We start from the raw sequence: 19,983 nt of genomic DNA, 5'->3' as shown, positions 1-19,983 counted from the left end.
ATCTAAAGTTATATTTAATTCGGGTAGCGCAATTTGCTACTAATGTACAAGTTAGATTATATATATTGTGAACGCGAATTTGGTATTTCGTTTTTTGAATGATGTCACAATATTTATGTGATTTGAATGATTTGAAAGTTAAGACTGTATCACAAATGTTTCTAAGGTAATTACATTTAATGATGAAGTGAAGGCAAAAAGAGAAAAAAGAAGAAACTTTGTCCATTATATTACCAAAAATATAGTATTTGCATACAAAACAAAATTAGGCAAAAAAAAAAAAAAGAAGAATAAAACATGCCGACCAAAATTGAAAATCATTCTAAGCAGCAATATCAGCAACGTCTTCAACATAAGTTATTGCCTTTGTTGTCGGCTTTGCTAGCAAATCAGTGTACTCTTGGAATGGGGATCTTGAAAACCTTGTTTCCCTCCAGAAATCAGGAGTCAAGAAACCATAAGTCTTTAACAGACAGTCAAAGGTTGCCTACAAAATATACACACACACAACAATTAGCATGCAACTTAGCATACATAAAACGGTAAAAAGTAAACGCAAACAATCGTATGAATAAAGAATGCACACAAAAAGTGGAATTTGGATCGATAAATACACTAACAACAGATAGTGATAAAAAGTTTTTGAACACAGAAGTAGCTAAAACAAACTGTAATCAAACAACTTGTTAAACAAAAACTAATTATACATAATGATTACATAACAATATACTACTGTTAAACTAACAATATATCCTAAAGACACAAGCACATTAACGCCGAGATCAAATGTCGGACGAAAACCGGTAAATTTACATTAACGCGCGAAAAAACGGAGGGGGCCGGGGCCCCCCCTGGCCCCAACTATACTTCGCCAGTGGTTATTGTTGCTACAACAAAGATAAGACCAATGATAGTGAATGGACTGGTTAGGCTAACAAGTTTCAAGGGTTCAAGTTAACCTAACGCAGGTCGTGGTGTCCCTCTACGTTTGCAGAACGTAGAAGGAGGTTCACTAGTTTGTTGTTGGTTGCTATAGTTCACCAAGGATCAAGAACCGTGATGTTTGGAATCGGTTCTTGAATGATGTTCTTGGTGAAGCTATGAAGCTATTGAAGTAAGAAAGAAATAAGAGCATATCTCTCAAGGAAGAAGAAAAGATTAGGGAGATGGTGTTATCTGCCCAGATCTTGGTGTGTTCTTGTTTATGGCTAAGTTCTTCTTATATAGAAGAAGAGACTGAGCCTTTTGTCCAGTGTACAAACTAATTGACCTCCAGTTCGCTTAGAGGGTTGACCTTTGTGGGCGGGAAGCTTTGGACCGTTGATCCATGATTAAAATAATAATACTTTATCTGTGCATGTCCCTTGCTTAGAGGGAACAGTGATTTGATCAGTGAGTTGACATCGTACTGTAGCATGTGGGTACTGTTCACGTACTTGTTTACATAAATTTGGGCGGGAAACGAAGCCTTTAATCTTTTAACCCTTTTAGCGTTAATGTGTTTCAGCCATTTTATTATTTCCTTGGGCTACCCCCATCATCAGTTATCTTTATAAGAGACCTATTCTATAAATGTGGTATTTAAAAGTAAAAAAGTTATAATCTATTCAAAATTTAAACAAGCAAAACGAATTTTGTTTGCACAAATAACCTGTTATATGTCACGTGAATCTTACAAGTTAATCATTCAGTTAAGCTAATGAAAGTACAAGGTTTAGAGTGTAATTTAAAACCAAGCCAGTCAACAACTTTTATCACCACCAACCCTTTAAAGCTTAAACCTTAACACTACTAATTCATACTCTCTATATCACTCTCTCACACACACTAACTGACTAACAATTAATCATTAAGTCATGGTGATGGTGATGGTGATGGTGATGGTGATGGTGATGGTGATGGTGATGGTAACGTTGAGACTAATGAAGCTTGAACGTGGGATAAAACAACCTTTCATAATCTTGTTATTATAGTTAACCAAGCCAAATAATTTAAATAGATAATAAACGCAATCTAATGGATTATACAATCGTGCATATTTAAATTTGCATGTCAATCATCCACATAGTATTACTATTTTATATTGCTTCACTATACAAGTTTTACCATATATTGTATATTAATTCTTATACATGATAAATAAAAATCACAGATAAATAAAAATCATCGGGAGGACACATAGCACATTTCTATTGATTCGTGCAACAACGGGCTTCTTGCATATATATATATATATATATATTTTTTATTACTATCTATGTAACATTACATTTATTATTTTATTTAATCCATGTAATATACATTACATATCTAATTTAGTAAAGTAATAAATATATAAGATGGTAGAGTAATGACTCACGTGGGTGATTTCTGGCATCGATAGAGTGTACATTCAACTTCATCTAAGATGTATATAAGAAATAATTTTATATATACTCTTACAACATAAAAAAATATCATAATACAGAGAAAGTTCAAATAAGAAGTTTAATTTTTCTACGAAGGCTAGGAAGGAGGGTATTTTAGTCTACTACTTTAATATTGAAAACTCACTTAATTTAATTTCAAAAACCCACTTAATTAATATTAAAAACTCACTTAAATGTTCACTAATCTCCTACAACCACCACCACCCATCGCCACCATCTTGCCGGGAAGGTCTTCGGAAATTTTGCCGGAAAATTTCGCCCGAAAGTCACCGGTAAAACACAATGGAAAACACTATGAAAAAACACAATGAAAAAAACACAATGAAAATAAAAACACAAAGACAAAAACACAATGAAAAACACAATTAAATAACACAATGTGAAAAACACAATGCAAAAACATTATGAAAAAATAAAACACAATTTGTAAAAAACTCACGAATTTTTATTTATTTTTATATAGCAATATGGTACTCATATAAAAGATAAAAAAACACTCGTTATTATGGTGAAATTGTTTTTTATAAAAAAATTTCGTATGAAAAAATTATAGACATTTTAAAATGATGGGGGTATTTAACATGTGCCTTGCATGTGGAGAGAGAAAGTCAACAAATGTGTTATCCCTATTATGCCGTTGCCCTTGTTTTACACTTGATTTTCTCTATAATCTAATCTCAACTATTTAAGTCTAAAATGAATGGACAGGATTATTTTTTATCATTGCTACAAAAACTAATCTTTTTATTATAACTCAACCCTCCTAATGTATACTTAACTTTAACTTCTTTAGAATGACATATATGATATTTCTTAAATATCTATGATATTTTTATTAATAGTTTGTAAATTTATATATGAAATTGTCCTAAATATAAAACATTTTTATAAGAAAACAATGCATTGACTTTTAATCATATGATTTGAATTAGTACAACCACTAGTTTAGTTTGCCAGTTTGATGATAAAAGTATATGACCTTCAGTCAAATGTTTTCAAGCCTAGTTTTACTTGAGACGTGGAGATAAAATTAAGATTATAAAAATTGTTCAAATTTTTTTTGATTTAAATTAGTGTAGACTTTGAAAGCTTCCAGAAGTTCGATTCATTGCGTCATAATTGTCAGCAAGACCAATGGTCACTAATTAATATAGAAGACAAACTTGTCTCTCTTAATATTTTATGTTTATTTTCACCTATTTCCGTTTTACCCAGTGGTCGCTAATTAATATACTCCGTAGAAGATTAGGCAGTCTTGTTTTTCCTTTGTATTCATATAATAATTTGTGTGTGGGTTTTCTTAAACAATTTCCTTTTAAAGAACACCACTTACATATTATACAAAGATTATATCCACCAACGACAGGTCATAAGGTTGTATGATCATGTATTCCGCAGATCATACGACAAAGAAAATGGTCAACCGAAGTTGTATAATGTGTTATATTTGTACATCATAGTATCATACTAGTCACATAATGTTTTGTATGGGTTGCACGTGTCAAAATAAAATTTGAAAACCTTTTAGCCCAAAAGCACACCAAACCAAACCAAACCGTGCACACTCCTACTTTTTCATGCCAAAATTCGATTTTATCTACCACCAAGAAATGTCCAAAACATTACGACTTTTGCTGGTTGCCGGTCAATGACTTTGGGAATTATTTGAAACTTCTTTGCTTTATAATCTAAATACTATTGACAATTTGTTTTTAAGATTATTGTCATTTCACATTCAAGGGCCAATATGCTGCAACTTGAGGACATTAAGTCGCCAATAGCTGGAGATATTTCTGATAATTGGGATAGGTATACTCTCAAATCAAATCACTCATTAATACACAATATAATTATATATATATATATATATATATATCTATTTTAAAATATATCCATTACATTATGAAATTAGTTGCATTTAACGTTTTGTTATTTTATTTTGGTTTTTTAAATCCAAAAAGGGCTAGCAGCGTTACTTGTTGCCTGTTTGACTTCTATTTCAACGTAAAAGAATATTTTTGTCAAGACATTAGACTTGCAATTAATATCATATTGGTGGTCTTGGATTTGAAGCTTAACTAATAATAACAGATATAGAAGAGAAACGTGCATACTTTAAACATGAATTTTGATACATTAGTGTCAATTACACAAAAACATTTGCTAACTGCTAAAAGTACATATTAGCACATTTGAATAGAAATATGTTTTTGGGTTAACTGTACAATGATGATACAACTTCCCATTATATCCTGCACAAAACAACCTATTATATCCAACTCCTTCAGTCTTGAAACCGATCATAATCCCCGCTCTTCGGTGACTGTTGCGCCCCGTGATTCAATCTCCCTGCCGATTAATAATTAAACGTTTAAAACGACCGAAAATAAAACGTTACACTTGTAGTGTAGATAATAATAATAATAATAATAATAATAATTATTATTATTATTATTACCTGAGAAGTCATAACCAGCAGTGTTCCTAGAATCATTGTTAGTCCTCCAATCGCTTACACCAACATTTCGATTCTGGATCATGAACTGGTACCCGTCGACATTTTGTTGCTCATCACCGCCCGTTACTACATTTCTTCCAGAAGGATCCGGTCCCGATAGGAAGCTTAAGTTTGGAACTGATGGCCCCACATTTGGTGATGGCAACTTGTTTGCGGTAGCATCAGTTTTTATAATAGCAGCACTTTCTTTCTTACTCTCAATAGAAAATGAGCCAACAATTACCTGTAAACACAATCAAACAATAAGCATAAAAGCCTTTCATTTGGTCACATTTATTCTGACTCATACTAAAAGAATACTACCTGAACAGGGCCTGCAGCTATCAGTGGCCCGTCGACACCACCACCGATGATTTGCCCATCACTACTAGACAAACAGACACTTAATCCACCCGTGCCACCCAACTCAGTACGAATATAAGATCCACAGAACGATAGGATGTCGAAACGGCCCTGATATCATAGAAAGTTAGAAACCATGTTCACAAATGTGTTTTAATCTAACTTGATTAATTACCTCATAAGTAATGTTGCCTCCGGACGTGGCTGGCTGGCGTAAAGATGCATTAGAGATTGAACCGGATGCTGAGAGGACAAACATCTCTAGCTTGCTTTGTTGCATGAATGACATTATTTTCTGGCTGATATCCTATGATAATTTCCAACAGATCACAAAAAGAAAAGGAGGCCTGGTGTTGTTAAAACTATACATGTGCAGTAAAAAGGACATCAGTATCAAGTATCAGGATGGTAATGGGATAAGTCTGAGACAAGTATTGGTAATCTCAATGTCGTATCGGATTATAAAACTGTATCTCGTACCCGTCCCATACCCACAAAAAAATTTCAAAACTAATCCCACACTCGAATCAATCAATCAATCAATCATGCCCAGTAAAATCCCACCGACAGCAAAGCTATAAGTAGGGTCTGGGGAGGGTGGGATGTAGGCACACCGTACCTCCATCCAAAGGAATGAAGAGGTGGCTTCCAGAGAGACCCTCGGCTCTAAGTACATGTGTATGAAGCAAAATAAAGAAAATCAAAGTTTAACAGTTATATACAAACTACTACTAATTATAATAATATTAATAATAAGATCACAGTTTAACAGCTATATAAAAGCTAATAATAATTATAATAATAATAATAATATATGTAAGGGAAATACCATTATGGTATGCGACCTAAATAAGTTAAGTCTAAGCCCTAAGGTATTCAATTCTCTCTAAAAATCCTTAACTTTAATTCTACTTCTCCACGAATTCCTATCCTCAACCATGTCCTCGGAGAGGTTTAGGTCTATCAAATCATGCCTAATCCTCTCATCCCAAGTCAATTTCGGTTGTCCTCTACCCCTCCTCCCCTCTATAGTAATGTTTTCTACGGATCTAACAGGTTTCGTCGTCTGTCTTCTCTTTACATGTCCAAACCATCTCAATCTCCACTCTCTTATCTTGTCTGCTATGTTCACCACCCCTAATCTCTCGCGAAACACAACGTTTCTTATTCGGTCTAGCCTTGTGTGCCCACACATCCAACGTAGCATTCTCATTTCTGCTACCTCCATCTTCCGCACTTGTGCCTTCTTGATGGCCCAACACTCTGTTCCATATAGCATTGCAGGTCTAACTGCCACCCTATAGAATTTTCCCTTTAGTTTAGTCGGGAAACTCTTGTCGCACAATATACCTGTGGCTGCTTTCCATCTACACCATCCTACCTGAACTCGGTGGGTGACATCACTGTCTAATTCCCCATCGCTCTGTACAAATGATCCTAAATACTTGAACTTCGTTACCTGCGGGACCACCTGCCCTTCAATTGTGATCTGTGCGTCTTCATTGTCGTTTATCCCACCAAAATCACAGTGGAGGTACTCCGTCTTAGATCGGCTAATCTTTAAACCTTTTGTCTCTAAGGTTGTTCGCCACTCCTCAAGCCTCATGTTTAGATCTTGTTTTTTCTCAGCAAGTAACACAATATCGTCTGCGAACATCATGCACCACGGGAGAGTCCCCTGAATCGACTTTGACAACTCATCCAAGACTACTGCAAAAAGAAACGGGCTCAACGCTGACCCCTGGTGAAGACCTACCTCTACAGGAAAGAAATCAGTATCCCCCACTGGCGCACGGACACTTGTTTCACTCTTGGTATACATATCCATAATTATCTCTATGTATTTCCTGGGCACTCTTCTACCCTCCAAGCACTCCCAGAGCACCTGTCGTGGCACACTGTCGTAAGCCTTTTCTAGGTCAATAAACACCATGTGTAGATCACGCTTCTTCTCCCTATACTTTTCCATTAATCTTCTTAGAAGGCGTATTGCTTCTGTGGTGGAACGCCCCGGCATGAACGCCCCACACTCGAATATCTGTCCTAAATGTTTCGGGTCTGCTTGTTAGGTTTGGGTTCATTTGTCACCTCTAGCATATTAGTTTGTAGAGAGGAAAGGTTTGTTGGAGATTATCTAGAACAGGCAGGGACAGATATTTGTATGGGCCAGGCCGGGCTACGGCTCACCCAGTTTTTTCGCTCAGTGGTGTAATTTTTTTGAAAAAATCAAAAAATAAAAAATTATATGTATTGAGTCCGACTCACTCCGGCCCATCCAAATTATTGTTCAAGATCCTCCTGACCACCCATATTATGTGTTCAAGATCCTCCACTGAAAACAGGATTACAGGAACCATCGGTTGCGGAATATATTCATTTGTTATGTAGATCAATGTATTGCAAGATAGGCACATAAAAACAAACCCTGGTATAAAACTGAAATGTAAACGATATAATGGAATACTATATATTCTGATGTTCATATTTGATACCTCTCCTGCAGCCACAGAAATAACATGAGGTGTAAAACCTTGCCCTGTGTTTCCTGAAAAACAGATAAAAGAAATGGAATATAGCCAACTGCCAATATATAATAATCTAGACAAAATTTTCAAAGATACAACTATATATGGTTTTCTATATTCATTACAATTGTAACCCATATTAGAAAGCCATAAGGTTGGAGAATTAAGTGTAGCTCATAATCAACAAGTCCAGCATCATAGTCATGGCAATGGGACCATAAGGCATACCCAGCCCAAAGTCCAGCATCATAGGGATAGCATATGGGACCATACCCGGCTTAATACCCATCTTAAAAATTACTTGTGATTATTACATAACTTATAAATATTCTAAGTTTCATATAACTTTATTGTAGAGAAAATTAGCAATATAAGTGCTAACAACTTGAGAATTAGTACATTAATAATATGGTTAAGGTAAACAAGTATATATAGTACGGATAAGCGTATATCTAATTCCATACCCTTAACCGAAGATGCTTAAAACTAAGCTAGTCTAGAGATCAATACTTGGGCTTGTGTTAGCTAGCATGAGGTCCTAAAGTTTTTCACAATCTTACAAAGGCCAGAGTGCATGTCAATAACAAGGTTAAAGATAACATCACATTCCCTTTTAATATACACCACGCAAAGATTATCCTTGCAATGATGATGCAACCTTTCCAATATTCAAGCATGATACAATAAAATATTACAACAAATAAACTTATTCAGATCACAACAACATATATAATAAGATGAAAGAGATATATACACACACCAAGAGCATACTTCTTGAAAGAAGTAGTAGATGAACCACTAACACCCAAAGACAACTCTTTTTTGCCAGGAGGGGTTAAGGGTGGGACAGAACTTGAAGGAGAAGTCGAAGACGATAGTCGTTTCGCAGCGGCTGCTTGCTCAGGGGTTCCATACTTTCTAGGCCTGCCTCGCTTCCTTCGGACACCGGTTTCTAAAGGAGAAGAGACAGCAGAAGGAGCTGAACTGTGAGGATATAGCAACTGAGATGGTCTAGGATCATTGGTGGTGTTTGGTAACATTCCATTGTTAATGGTTGAATGTGGTGGTTGTTGTTGGTGGTGGTGGTGTGGTTGTGGTTGTGGTGGCTGTGGGTGGTGGTGGTGATAGTAAGAGCCTAGACCAAGGTCATCAGGCTCCATTCAAATGGTGTTTGAGAAAATATAATTTATTTGAATATGAATATTAATAATTTGTATTGTATTCCAATATTTGAGGAATATGGATTGGGCTTTGAGTTGAGTTGGTGTTGGAGTTGTTCTTTTTGGATGAGGTTATGATCCTGTGCCGCATGATTCGTGGCGGGTGTGGAGAGTTGATTGAGTTTGACCCTCACATGGTTGACTCTTGGTGTACACAATGGTCAGAGTATTATAAAAGTCAAACTAATACTAATTTGTTTTGTGGTTCTAATTTATAAATTATTTAGAATATACTAATATTATTTCCTTTCTAATCTTAGTATATACACTACTTGATCATGAAGTATTTAATTAAAAAAAATATTAGTTAGTAGTTACACCTTCATGTATTTTTCATTTTAATCATGTGTGGTAAAGCTCCATCCATAATTGATTTTCGACATGTAACGTCATAGTTAACGGGGCTTCATATAAAAAGTATAGTGGTATATAGCCCTTCAAATAATTGCCCATTAATTAACTAATTTTTATAATACAAATATTTGATTGGTTGATAAAATGATTGTTTGAAGAGAATGTAGGGGTGACACCTTCACCAAAACGCCCAACCCCCCCCCCCCCCCAGGTTGTGTTCCCTGGCGCTTTGAGAGGGGCATAGCGTTCAGTACGCATGGTCTTATATTTATAAATAGACACCTATAAAGATTAATACTCCGTAGTATTTATTAAATCTTCATTATTTTTTAAAAATATGTAAAAAATCGGAATGAGATTGTGGAGATCGACAATGGTTTGGTATCGAGCCAATCTCTAACATTAATACAAGATTAAATTGTTTCCTTGACCCATGTAGATTGATTATTTATATATTTATTTCAATCTAAAAGGAAAATTTTGAACTAATGAACCAATTTCAACAATTATGCTGATTTTAACCTCTTAACATGATACTACAATATATGGTGCACTAAATATGCCCAAAATACCCTTTTGCAATCTACTTTTGCTTTAACCTCAAAATTTGCAACCGAGCCAATTCCAACTATTAACGATGTCACCGATCGATCTCAATTCTCAAATCTCAATGATTACAAAAAAAATATATATAAAAAATAACAAGAATGAAATACACAATGGTTTTAAATCTAACCACAGTTCTCTCCTCACATTTTATATACACCTCAGTTGCAATCCTAAACTTAACCCCGTTGACTTCACGTTGACTTTAACATTGTAATCCAACACTAAATTTACTTGATTCAAAAATTTATAACTAAAGAGTATAATCCCCTAAAACAGCATCCTTTATCAACTGGAGCTCTTGGATAACACTAGCAGTGTCCATTCTATACTGCGGCGATTCCATCGAACACGACACTCCTATTTCAAGCAACAAGCGCAAACATCTTTCATGATTCATGTACCCTCCTGTTGTTTCTTCCTTGTTTGTTGTCACTCCAATTTTTTCGTCGTCTTTTAGAAGTAACGCATCAACAATCCCCAATGCAACACCATCATCTATGGCTTTCTTTGCATAGTTGTGAAGGCTTAACTCTGCTCCAAACATGGAGTCAGTGGGTTTCTTACAAGTTATCATCTCCAACAATAATATTCCATAACTATACATATCTCCACTTCTTGACACTTTGCTCCCAACTCCATATTCTGCAATCATGTTAATATTATTTATATCAGAAAGTTTGTAAATCGGATAGTTAAGTGTTACTGAGTTACCACCACAACATAACAACAAACATGTTAAGAATATTAATCATCATAGTGTTTATGTAGTTATGAATTATGATGATTGACATATGTACAAAAATATACACCGGTGCATGTACGTTTTCAACATCAAATTCACATTATACAAAGGGAAAATCATCAAAATGACCATTTTGACTTATAAGTTTAACAAAATAGCCTTGACTTTTTATTTGAATTTACTTGTTTTTAGTTTTTTTAGAATGGCATCTTGTTATAAGTTAAGAATTTGTTTCGTCAACTAGAAGCTTCCACATGGGCCATTGTGTTTGTGCTGACGCCTCGTATTTTGATGTCGCAGTATAACCATCTGGCCCAGAAGAATGGATCTTTTGTGCCAGATTGAAATCTGGTTCGCCAAGGTACACTTGTCAAGCAACGATTGATTGCAAATTTCTAAAAGTCACTATTTAATCAAACTTATCGTCAAGATGGCCATTTTGATGATTTTTCCTTATTTATTCTAGGCTAGTTTTTAAGTTCTATTTGTATATCTATATTTGATTTCAAATAGGACATACCTGGTGCTGCATATCCAATTGTTCCTCTAACTCCAGCCGAGCTACTATTATGTCTATTTTGGTACTCCGATTGAAGAATCTTTGAAATCCCGAAATCTCCAACATGCGCAACCATATCATCATCAAGAAGAATATTGCTAGGCTTCAAATCACAATGAACAATGGTTTTTCCGGCACGAAGATGAAGATAATCAAGCGCGTAAGCCACATCCAACGCGATACTCACTCTCTGAACCAGACTGAGTTGAGGAAACTCAAACTCCAAATCATTTCGAGGATTATGCAACCACATATCTAAACTTCCATTAGGCATGAACTCGTAAACTATAGCTTTGAACTCATTACCTTGATAGTCAATACCGCTGCAACAAGTTATGACTTTAGTTAAGTTTCTATGCCGGGCATTTCGCAGCGCCTCACACTCGGCAATGAAGCTTTTGGAACCGCCTCGACGATGGAGATTCAGTACCTTGACAGCAACGATATTGTTCACACCATCTTTGCCAAGATACCCTTTATAAACCGACGAAAAGCTGCCTTCACCGATTAAGTTTTTGATCGAAAACCCATCTGTAGCTTTATGGAGTGTTTCAAAAGAAACCTGGATAAGGGACTCGCCAGAAACAGTCTCGGGTGGTTCATGATCCACATTCTTTTTCCGAAAACATACGAATAACATGACCATGGCTGCTACAAGAACCAGAGGCGAAAGTAACGAAATCACTAGTATAACCGCAAGACTTAACTTCTTTTTCTTATTATCAGATCTGCACTTAGGTAGTTTAAGTTCAGACACACCTCCACAAAGCCGATCGTTTCCAGCAACAGACACTGCACTTGCATTAGCAAACACTCCTTTACTCGACACCTCGCCATCAAAACCATTGAATGATATGTTCAGACTCTTTAAAGGAATCACTTCCAAATAACCCGGGATTTCACCAGTAAAGTTGTTATGAGACACATCAAGATTCTCAAGTGCCCGTAAAGATCCCAAAGATGCTGGAAAAGATCCAGAAAACATGTTGTTGCTTATGTTAAGATTCTGTAGGCTGCTGCAGCTGCCAAGGCTACTTGGAAGCTCACCCGACAATCGATTATTCGCAAGAATAATTTCGGTTAAGGTATCAAGGTTTCCTACCTCAACAGGAAGTGATCCGGATAATTGGTTGTTGCCCAAGTTAAGACTTATGGATAACGATGTAAGATCGAATAACTGGCTCGGTATGTCACCGGTCAGGTTATTTCCATCTAGACTTAAACTTATCAACCTTTTACACTTCCCTAAAGTTGATGGTATAGTACCATTAAACTGATTTAAACTCATGTATAGATTAATAATCAATGACAAGTTTTCTAAGGTATCAGGAATACTCCCAGAGAAAGAATTGTTGCTAAGATCTAGCCGCCGTAGATATCCAAGGTTGCCAATGGCGGACGGAAGGGTACCAGTTAGTTGATTACTAGACAAGTCTAGTAGAGTTAGACCCGAAAGGTTGCCAAACGTTGAAGATACACCACCCGTAAAATGATTTGATGCAATGCTTAGAAAATAAGTTGTGTTAGACAATTTACCAAAAGATTCGGGTAACAAACCGGTTAACTTATTATACCCGAGATCTAACACTCCTAACGATTGGCAAATCGATAAATCATCTATAAACTTCATTTCATCATCTACTCCGGTTCCAAAACTATTGGAACTTAGTGACAAGACATCAAGGCTACATGAATTCCTAGGAGTGATTATTAGTTTTCCTGATAAGTTGTTTCGGGCTACATCTAGGACTGCTAGTTGCGGTGAGCTTAGAACGGATGACGGGAGTGGGCCAGTTAATCGATTATCGGGTAAAGAGAGTACCTCAAGACGCGGCATCATTGATCCTAGGTTTGCGGGTAGTGTGCCCGTGAGTTGATTATTATCGAGAAATATTTGTTCTAACGACGAAAGGTTATAAAAAGAAGGTGGGATGGTACCAACAAGGTTGTTTCCTGGCAATGCGAGTCTTCTGAGACTAGTTAGCCGGTGGAATATGTCTGGGAATATTCCACCGAGCTGACAGTCCCCGAGGGAAAGTGCCTCGAGGACTGTTAGATTCCTGATGAACGTTGGAATCCCTCCTTGTAGAATGTTTCCATGCACGATGAGTATGTTTAGCTTGGATAACGAACCGATACCTGTCGGGATCGTTCCGACTAGATTATTGAAACCCAAGTGAAGAACTTGGAGATTGGAGCAGTTTGTTATGGCGGTCGGAATGTTTCCAGTGAAAGAGTTGTTATAAAGACGTAGTTCTTGTAACCTGAAGAGCCGGCCAATCTCCGGTGGGATTATACCCGAAAACGTGTTGTTTTGGAGCCGAATGCCTCGGAGAAAGCTTAAGTTTCCGATGGAAGGAGACAACGTGCCGGTTAAGCCACTGGACTCAAGGTCCAAGAGGGTGACTCTCGGGTGGCGGAGGCTGCACGTGACGCCTCGCCATTGGCAGAAATTAGTGTTGGATTCGTTCCATGAAGTTAGGATGCCTCGCGGGTCACTGATCATAGATTTGATGGCCAACAATGCCACACGGTCACCTGTGACGGTGGCATTGTTCTGGGCTGTCGTCGTGTTGGTGAGTGCTGAAAATAGTGCAACATGCACCAACACGACGAACATAAATGATGGAGAAAAAAGGAACCATTTGGTACCCATACTTCGGCTTTTGGTGGCTGTAGATCAAATGTGATTTTTTCTAATATTTTTGGGAACTATATAATAATATATATAAACTTGGGTGTGACTGTAACATGTGACCAAGTCAAAACTTTGTGTTCAACTTGCATATTGAATCTGATTGCATTCCTGTTTCAACCATTAACTTATTATCTGGCTTGGGATAATAAAATGGCAAAACTTTAATTGATCATTAAATAACTAATAAAAAATGAAATGCGACAAATATATGTATTTAAAGTTAAAATATTATTTTAGGAAAGATACTGTATATATTTAGAAAATTAAACCGTTGACTTTTGGCATGTGAACGAGCCTGTTTCTTACGTCAACCTTGATGTTGACCATTAGTAGTAACCTGTGAGTTCGTTCATCTGATCCAAAGTCCAAATACGAACCCAAAAGTCATTATTTAACTTTTGAAACTGAGGATTAAAGTTGAATAATAAATTGGGTATTAAGTTTTTGTCCAAGTTGTTTTGAGCAAGGAAAGGATGATGAGATGATCCTTTAGACGCGCAAATATGCTCTCCTCTACTTACGAAAACCCACTACAAACTACCCCACGTGCCCCTTCCACCATCGCTTGATTTTTTCCTTTATCTTGAATAAATAATTTACTTTGTTTCTATTAGATTAGAGAGCACTAGTTAATTATTATTATTATTATTATTATTATTATTATTATATGATTAAAATAACTTTCATGTAAAGTCATTAAACTATCTGTAATGGGGGCGTGGGTTGGGCCATTTTGGACGAGAAGTAGGGGAACACCGCCCCCGCCGATATGTGGGCGAAAAGCCGAAAAGGGGCGGGGGCGGGGTTATATTGTCGCCGGCTTGGTTTGAAGAATATTAATATTTTATTAATGTGTTATATATATATATATATATATATATATATAATTATATTACTATTGTAGCCCATACACCATTACACCCTAAAAACAAATTCTCACCTCTTACTGACTGGGCGTCACACGGCGCAAAACGCCCCAGTTTATTTAAAACGATGTGGTTCGCATAGCCTTAGCATCTAGAGGTGGTCAAAAAAACCGGTCCGGGAACCGGTTTGGCGGTTTAAACCGGAAACCGGTTTTTAAGAAAACCGGTTTTTTAATAACCGGTTTGACCGGTTTACAAACCGCCGGTTTGTATTTCGGTTACACATTTTAGAGCCAAAACCGGTTTACAAACCGGTTATAAAAAAAACCGGTTTTTTTTAATAACCGGTTATAAAAAAACCGGTTAACCGGTTTTTTTATAAACCGGTTTTTGAACGTTGTAAAAAAACCGGTTAACCGGTTCCATAACCGGTTAACCGGTTAAAAACCGGTTTTTTTCCGTTGTGTAACGGCTATATAGCCGTTTTTTTTTTTTGACCGTTTTTTTTTTTTTTTTTTACCATTTTACCCCCACAAACATCTATATATAGTTTGGGTTGGGTATTGGTTAGATCACTCTCGATTCTACAACTCCAAACGCTCTAAACGTTTATTTCATACGCGATTATTTTGTTATCTCACGCTCAATTATACCACATTACCACTCCATACGCTCTTATTTCGTAGTCGATTATCATGGCCTCCCAAAGTGCTGCTTCATCCGTCAACATGGGTGCCTCGAACACGGGAGAAACGGTCGTTCGGGTCATCCCCACGAAACGAAACCAAGATGTTTGGCAACATTTCGACCTATGCGAAATGTCTAACGGTAGCCAAAAAGCTCGATGCAAACATTGTTTGAAGTTTTATGGCAAAGATGCAAACTCCACTTTAAAAGCGCATGTACAAAGGCCCTTTTGCAAGGCCTTGAAGGACGAATCGGGAAGTAGTTCGCAGCCGGAGATGACGAATCAAGGAACGGTGTTTACGTACGACCTTGAAGCGGTACGTCAACAGTTTTCAAACTTTGTGATTCAACAAACACTTCCTTTCAACCACTTCGACAACCCTCAATTCACGGAGATGATGCAAAAGTATGTTCAACCACGCTACCAACACGTAAGTCGTTCGACCCTTAGAAGAGATTGTCTTAAAGCATGGAAAAACGCTAAATCCGAACTAATTTCATACTTTTCAAACTTACAAACTGGTGTAAACTTAACAACGGATGTGTGGTCGGTACCTAATGGTTCGCCCGACTCATACATTTGTGTGACGGCTCATTGGGTTGACCCCGAGTCGTGGCAAATGATGAAACGAACCGTTGCGTTTCAATTGTTTGATTACCCGCACACGGGTAGAAATATTTTTAAACTCTTGGATAAAGTCATTCGACAATACAAGATTGAACATAAAATCTTTTCAATTTCGTTTGATAACGCGTCCAACAATACGGCCGCGGTTGGCCATTTAAAATTAAAGTATAAACCTATTTGTGATGGAGCGTTTTTTCATAGCCGATGCATTGCACATATTATCAACTTGGCCGTGCAAGATGGGTTAAACGTGATCGAAACGCAAAGAAACAATTTTAAAAGAATGTTACGAGATGTTTTTAGCAACAATAAAACATTTTCAAGATACAAAAAATTTTGTGTAGAAGCTAATTGTCAATGGTTGGGGCCAAATTGGGATTGTCCAACAAGATGGAACTCGACTTGTGATATGTTTGAGAAAGCCATCCAACAAAAAGAATCATTAATTGCGTTTCATCAAATTTTGTCAAGTAGGGGTAAATGTGCACCGTACGATCCTAGAAACTGGTTATTGATTGAGATCGTTACGGAGGTCCTTCAAATTTTTAAATCTTGCACAACTAGTTTATCCGGGGTTTACTATCCAACAAGCCCCATTGCTTTACCAAAAATTGCAGTCATGTGCACAAAGTTGAGTGAACTTCATTGTAGGGGTGCACCTTATTTTGATATGGGTGTAAAAATGAAAGAAAAATTTAGAAAATATTTTCAAGAACTACCCGCTGTTTTGACATGTGCTGCTGCGTTAAACCCTTGCATCAATGTTGGTGGTGTTGAAGCTTTAATAGAAAAAATTTGTGACGAGCTAGAGTTAAACGACGATCAAAACCCCTATTATAACCAAACTTTAAAGAATGCTTTCAACACCACCTTGTCAAACATGTATGATGTTTACCTTACAAAATACGGGTCGTCTTCCCAAATTCATGTAGTACATCCCCATTTAAAGTTTATCCGGGGTTTACTATCCAACAAGCCCCATTGCTTTACCAAAAATTGCAGTCATGTGCACAAAGTTGAGTGAACTTCATTGTAGGGGTGCACCTTATTTTGATATGGGTGTAAAAATGAAAGAAAAATTTAGAAAATATTTTCAAGAACTACCCGCTGTTTTGACATGTGCTGCTGCGTTAAACCCTTGCATCAATGTTGGTGGTGTTGAAGCTTTAATAGAAAAAATTTGTGACGAGCTAGAGTTAAACGACGATCAAAACCCCTATTATAACCAAACTTTAAAGAATGCTTTCAACACCACCTTGTCAAACATGTATGATGTTTACCTTACAAAATACGGGTCGTCTTCCCAAATTCATGACTCGTTAAGAGCTGTTGCCCAATCCCAATCCCAAACCGACCTTGAAATGGGGATGTACTACATGATTTGGGAAGACGCCGGTAAACGTCAAAAGGTAAACACCCCAAGCAGTGAACTTGGAAGGTATGGTGGTACCAACTTTGTGAAACACATGACTCCGGATGAATTTAGAAGTCTTGATTTGCTGGCTTGGTGGAGAGATAAGGAGGATGAGTTTCCGATCCTCGCCGCCATGGCCAAAGATTTACTAACGGTCCAAGCTTCCACGGTAGCTTCGGAGTCTGCTTTTTCTGTTTCTGGCAGGGTTATATCGATTAGGAGGACTCGACTCACTCCACCAGCTGTAGAGATGTCGATTTGCTACAAGGATTACTTGGACTCTTTAGATAGGGCACAACATCAACGTTCACTCGAGGGGGAAATGGAGTATGAGGCGGGCTTGTATGAAGACGAGGTCAATCAAGGACACACTCAACCAATGACCGATGAAGAAGCCGCGTACGACGATTACCTAAGGAATAACTCGGGATCGGGTAGCGAAGAAAATTAGTTAAAGAAACAGCAAACATGGAGGCAAATAATGAGTAAGAAACAGCAAGTTGTTCATGTAATCGTGTCTAAGCATTCTTTAATGTTTGTATTTTTGAGTTACGAATATGCGATAACGATTTAATGTTTGTATTTTTATTGTAAAAACTATAAATGAAAGTTATGTGTTTTTAATCTTCCAAGCAAAGAACCCTAACAACGAAAGCAAATAATGGCTTCGGTCAGTCCGTTTTGCCTTGTAGTTAACGGTTTGCATTGTAGTTACCGGTTTGTTTATACTGTGAAAAAATAATGGTTATTTAAAAAAAAATAAAATAAAAAAAAACCGGTTAACCAAAAAACCGGTTTTTAAAAAACCGGTTAATAAAAAACCGGTTTAATAACCGGTTCAAACCGGTTTCAGAACCGGTCCTAACCGGTTAGACCGGTTAGGGTTTTTACATACACAAACCGGTTATTAACCGAACCGGTTTTTTTCCGGACCAAAAAAAACCGATTTGTGCACCTCTATTAGCATCTACAAATTATGACGCGATATACTTTCTATTTTCTAATATTTATTCATACCATAAATTCAAATTATAGACAATATTATATGTTTAAATATACTAGCATAAAAGTTTAAGTCAGATTAAATTATATTTAAATTAAACTAATAATCGGACTTGAAAAAGAATGAAGTAAGACATGTATAAATCTGTAACCAAACTCAAAACATGTAATACAGACATAACAGACAATTTGTTTAAGAGGAAAAAAATTAAGAACATGACTATTTTTTAAAATTAATACAGTAATACTTTTATAGCTATATCAGAATAAATTCGCTTATGGAGACATGAGATACAAAACTAAGCAAATCACGTATTAAAACGGCTAACTCACTAATCCTACTTCTATATTCCTACTTTTAACCACTTGAAAGTAGTGGCGAAGCTTGGACACAAATGTCGGGGGGGAGGGGGGGGGGGGGCAGACTCAAAATGTATTATGAAAATCATAAACGCAGGGGGCCGGGCTCAAACCTTTGGCCGAAAACAGGTAAAATTACACTACGTATAAAAATTTTCAGTCGAAAAACAACTAAATTTACACTGGTGCGCGAAAAAACATCCTTCTCCCCTGCTTGAAAGGAACGTCTATATTTATACACCTTAATATATAACTAGGCTACAAACCATTTTGTCACTTAAGCATTGTGATGCACGAGTGACGAGTTGCAGGTAATATATTTCACAAGATGATATTCGGTGGGATAGAGACCCTTGGATTTTATAGTGGATAAAGGTATGCTGATCTGTTACGCGTCTTTTACCAATTCACGGGTTTTATAATTATTTAATAGAATATTATAGTATTGATTGTTGGAGACTGAGTATTTAAAATTTTAATATCAGTTGTCATGTATATATTTTAATTGTATACACACAAACCAGTGTGCAATCCGTGATTACGTTTGCCAAGTATAGTTTTCTATCTTTTTTTCTTATTTAATTAATCATCCTAATTATCAATACTTTGAAATATTAAATATTTTCTTCTTACTTTATTTAATAGCATCTTTTGAAAATGAACAACCATACAAAAGTCATCATATATCTAGTTAACTTGGTGAGTTTTGCGGTTTAATTGATAAAATCTGGAAAGGCCATTCACACCTCTAGTTGCATTAAGCATCAAAATAGTGTTGAAAGCCATTTCTTTGGATAGTATTTGTTGTCAATCTATATATTTCTCAAGGATATATGTTAATGAACTATAAATCAAAATCTACTGTTTATTAGACTTGGTATAATGTCAGGACGAGACAGGTCGGTTGTGACGGAATGAGTCTGGATCAGAATAGGTCATTTAAAAAATGGTAAACGAACAGTAGCAAAAACAACACTAAGGTCCTTATTAATTTGATCAGCTACTAACATAGCCACCAAAAAACATAACA

The 19,983-nt window shown here is 36.5% G+C and overlaps 2 protein-coding genes across 2 annotated transcripts; both read right to left on the bottom strand.

Annotated features, from left to right (window-relative positions):
• Positions 1 to 4,540: 4,540 nt before the first annotated feature.
• Positions 4,541 to 9,238, bottom strand: LOC143587702 (AT-hook motif nuclear-localized protein 14-like). The gene is made up of 6 exons (XM_077068917.1): positions 8,575 to 9,238; positions 7,782 to 7,834; positions 5,465 to 5,596; positions 5,251 to 5,400; positions 4,888 to 5,170; positions 4,541 to 4,778 (listed from the first exon to the last, which is right to left on the bottom strand). The coding sequence occupies exons 1-6, from the start codon at positions 8,972 to 8,974 to the stop codon at positions 4,714 to 4,716; spliced, it is 1,083 nt and encodes a 360-aa protein (XP_076925032.1). The 5' UTR covers positions 8,975 to 9,238; the 3' UTR covers positions 4,541 to 4,713.
• Positions 9,239 to 10,138: 900 nt separating this feature from the next.
• Positions 10,139 to 13,954, bottom strand: LOC143587701 (uncharacterized). The gene is made up of 2 exons (XM_077068916.1): positions 11,260 to 13,954; positions 10,139 to 10,639 (listed from the first exon to the last, which is right to left on the bottom strand). Exons 1-2 carry the CDS (start codon positions 13,952 to 13,954, stop codon positions 10,248 to 10,250), a joined length of 3,087 nt encoding a protein of 1,028 aa, XP_076925031.1. The 3' UTR covers positions 10,139 to 10,247.
• Positions 13,955 to 19,983: the final 6,029 nt, after the last annotated feature.

The sequence above is a fragment of the Bidens hawaiensis genome, unplaced genomic scaffold (genome assembly GCF_021521415.1).
Source record: "Bidens hawaiensis isolate Kalapana, Puna unplaced genomic scaffold, B.hawaiensis_p1.1 tig00035838_1, whole genome shotgun sequence".
NCBI lineage: Eukaryota > Viridiplantae > Streptophyta > Magnoliopsida > Asterales > Asteraceae > Bidens > Bidens hawaiensis.
The sequence above is the reverse complement of the archived record's forward strand: the minus strand, read 5'-3'. Positions and strand labels throughout refer to the sequence as shown.

Coding starts and splice junctions, on each gene's coding strand:
- LOC143587702 (XM_077068917.1), bottom strand. CDS start 8,974: ATGGAGCCTGATGACCTTGGTCTAGGCTCTTACTATCACCACCACCAC. Junction 5,597..7,781: donor TTTCTGTGGCTGCAGGAGAG/GTATCAAATATG, acceptor AAATTATCATAG/GATATCAGCCAGAAAATAAT. Junction 4,779..4,887: donor TGCTGGTTATGACTTCTCAG/GTAATAATAATA, acceptor ATTAATCGGCAG/GGAGATTGAATCACGGGGCG.
- LOC143587701 (XM_077068916.1), bottom strand. CDS start 13,954: ATGGGTACCAAATGGTTCCTTTTTTCTCCATCATTTATGTTCGTCGTG. Junction 10,640..11,259: donor AATTGGATATGCAGCACCAG/GTATGTCCTATT, acceptor ACATGATTGCAG/AATATGGAGTTGGGAGCAAA.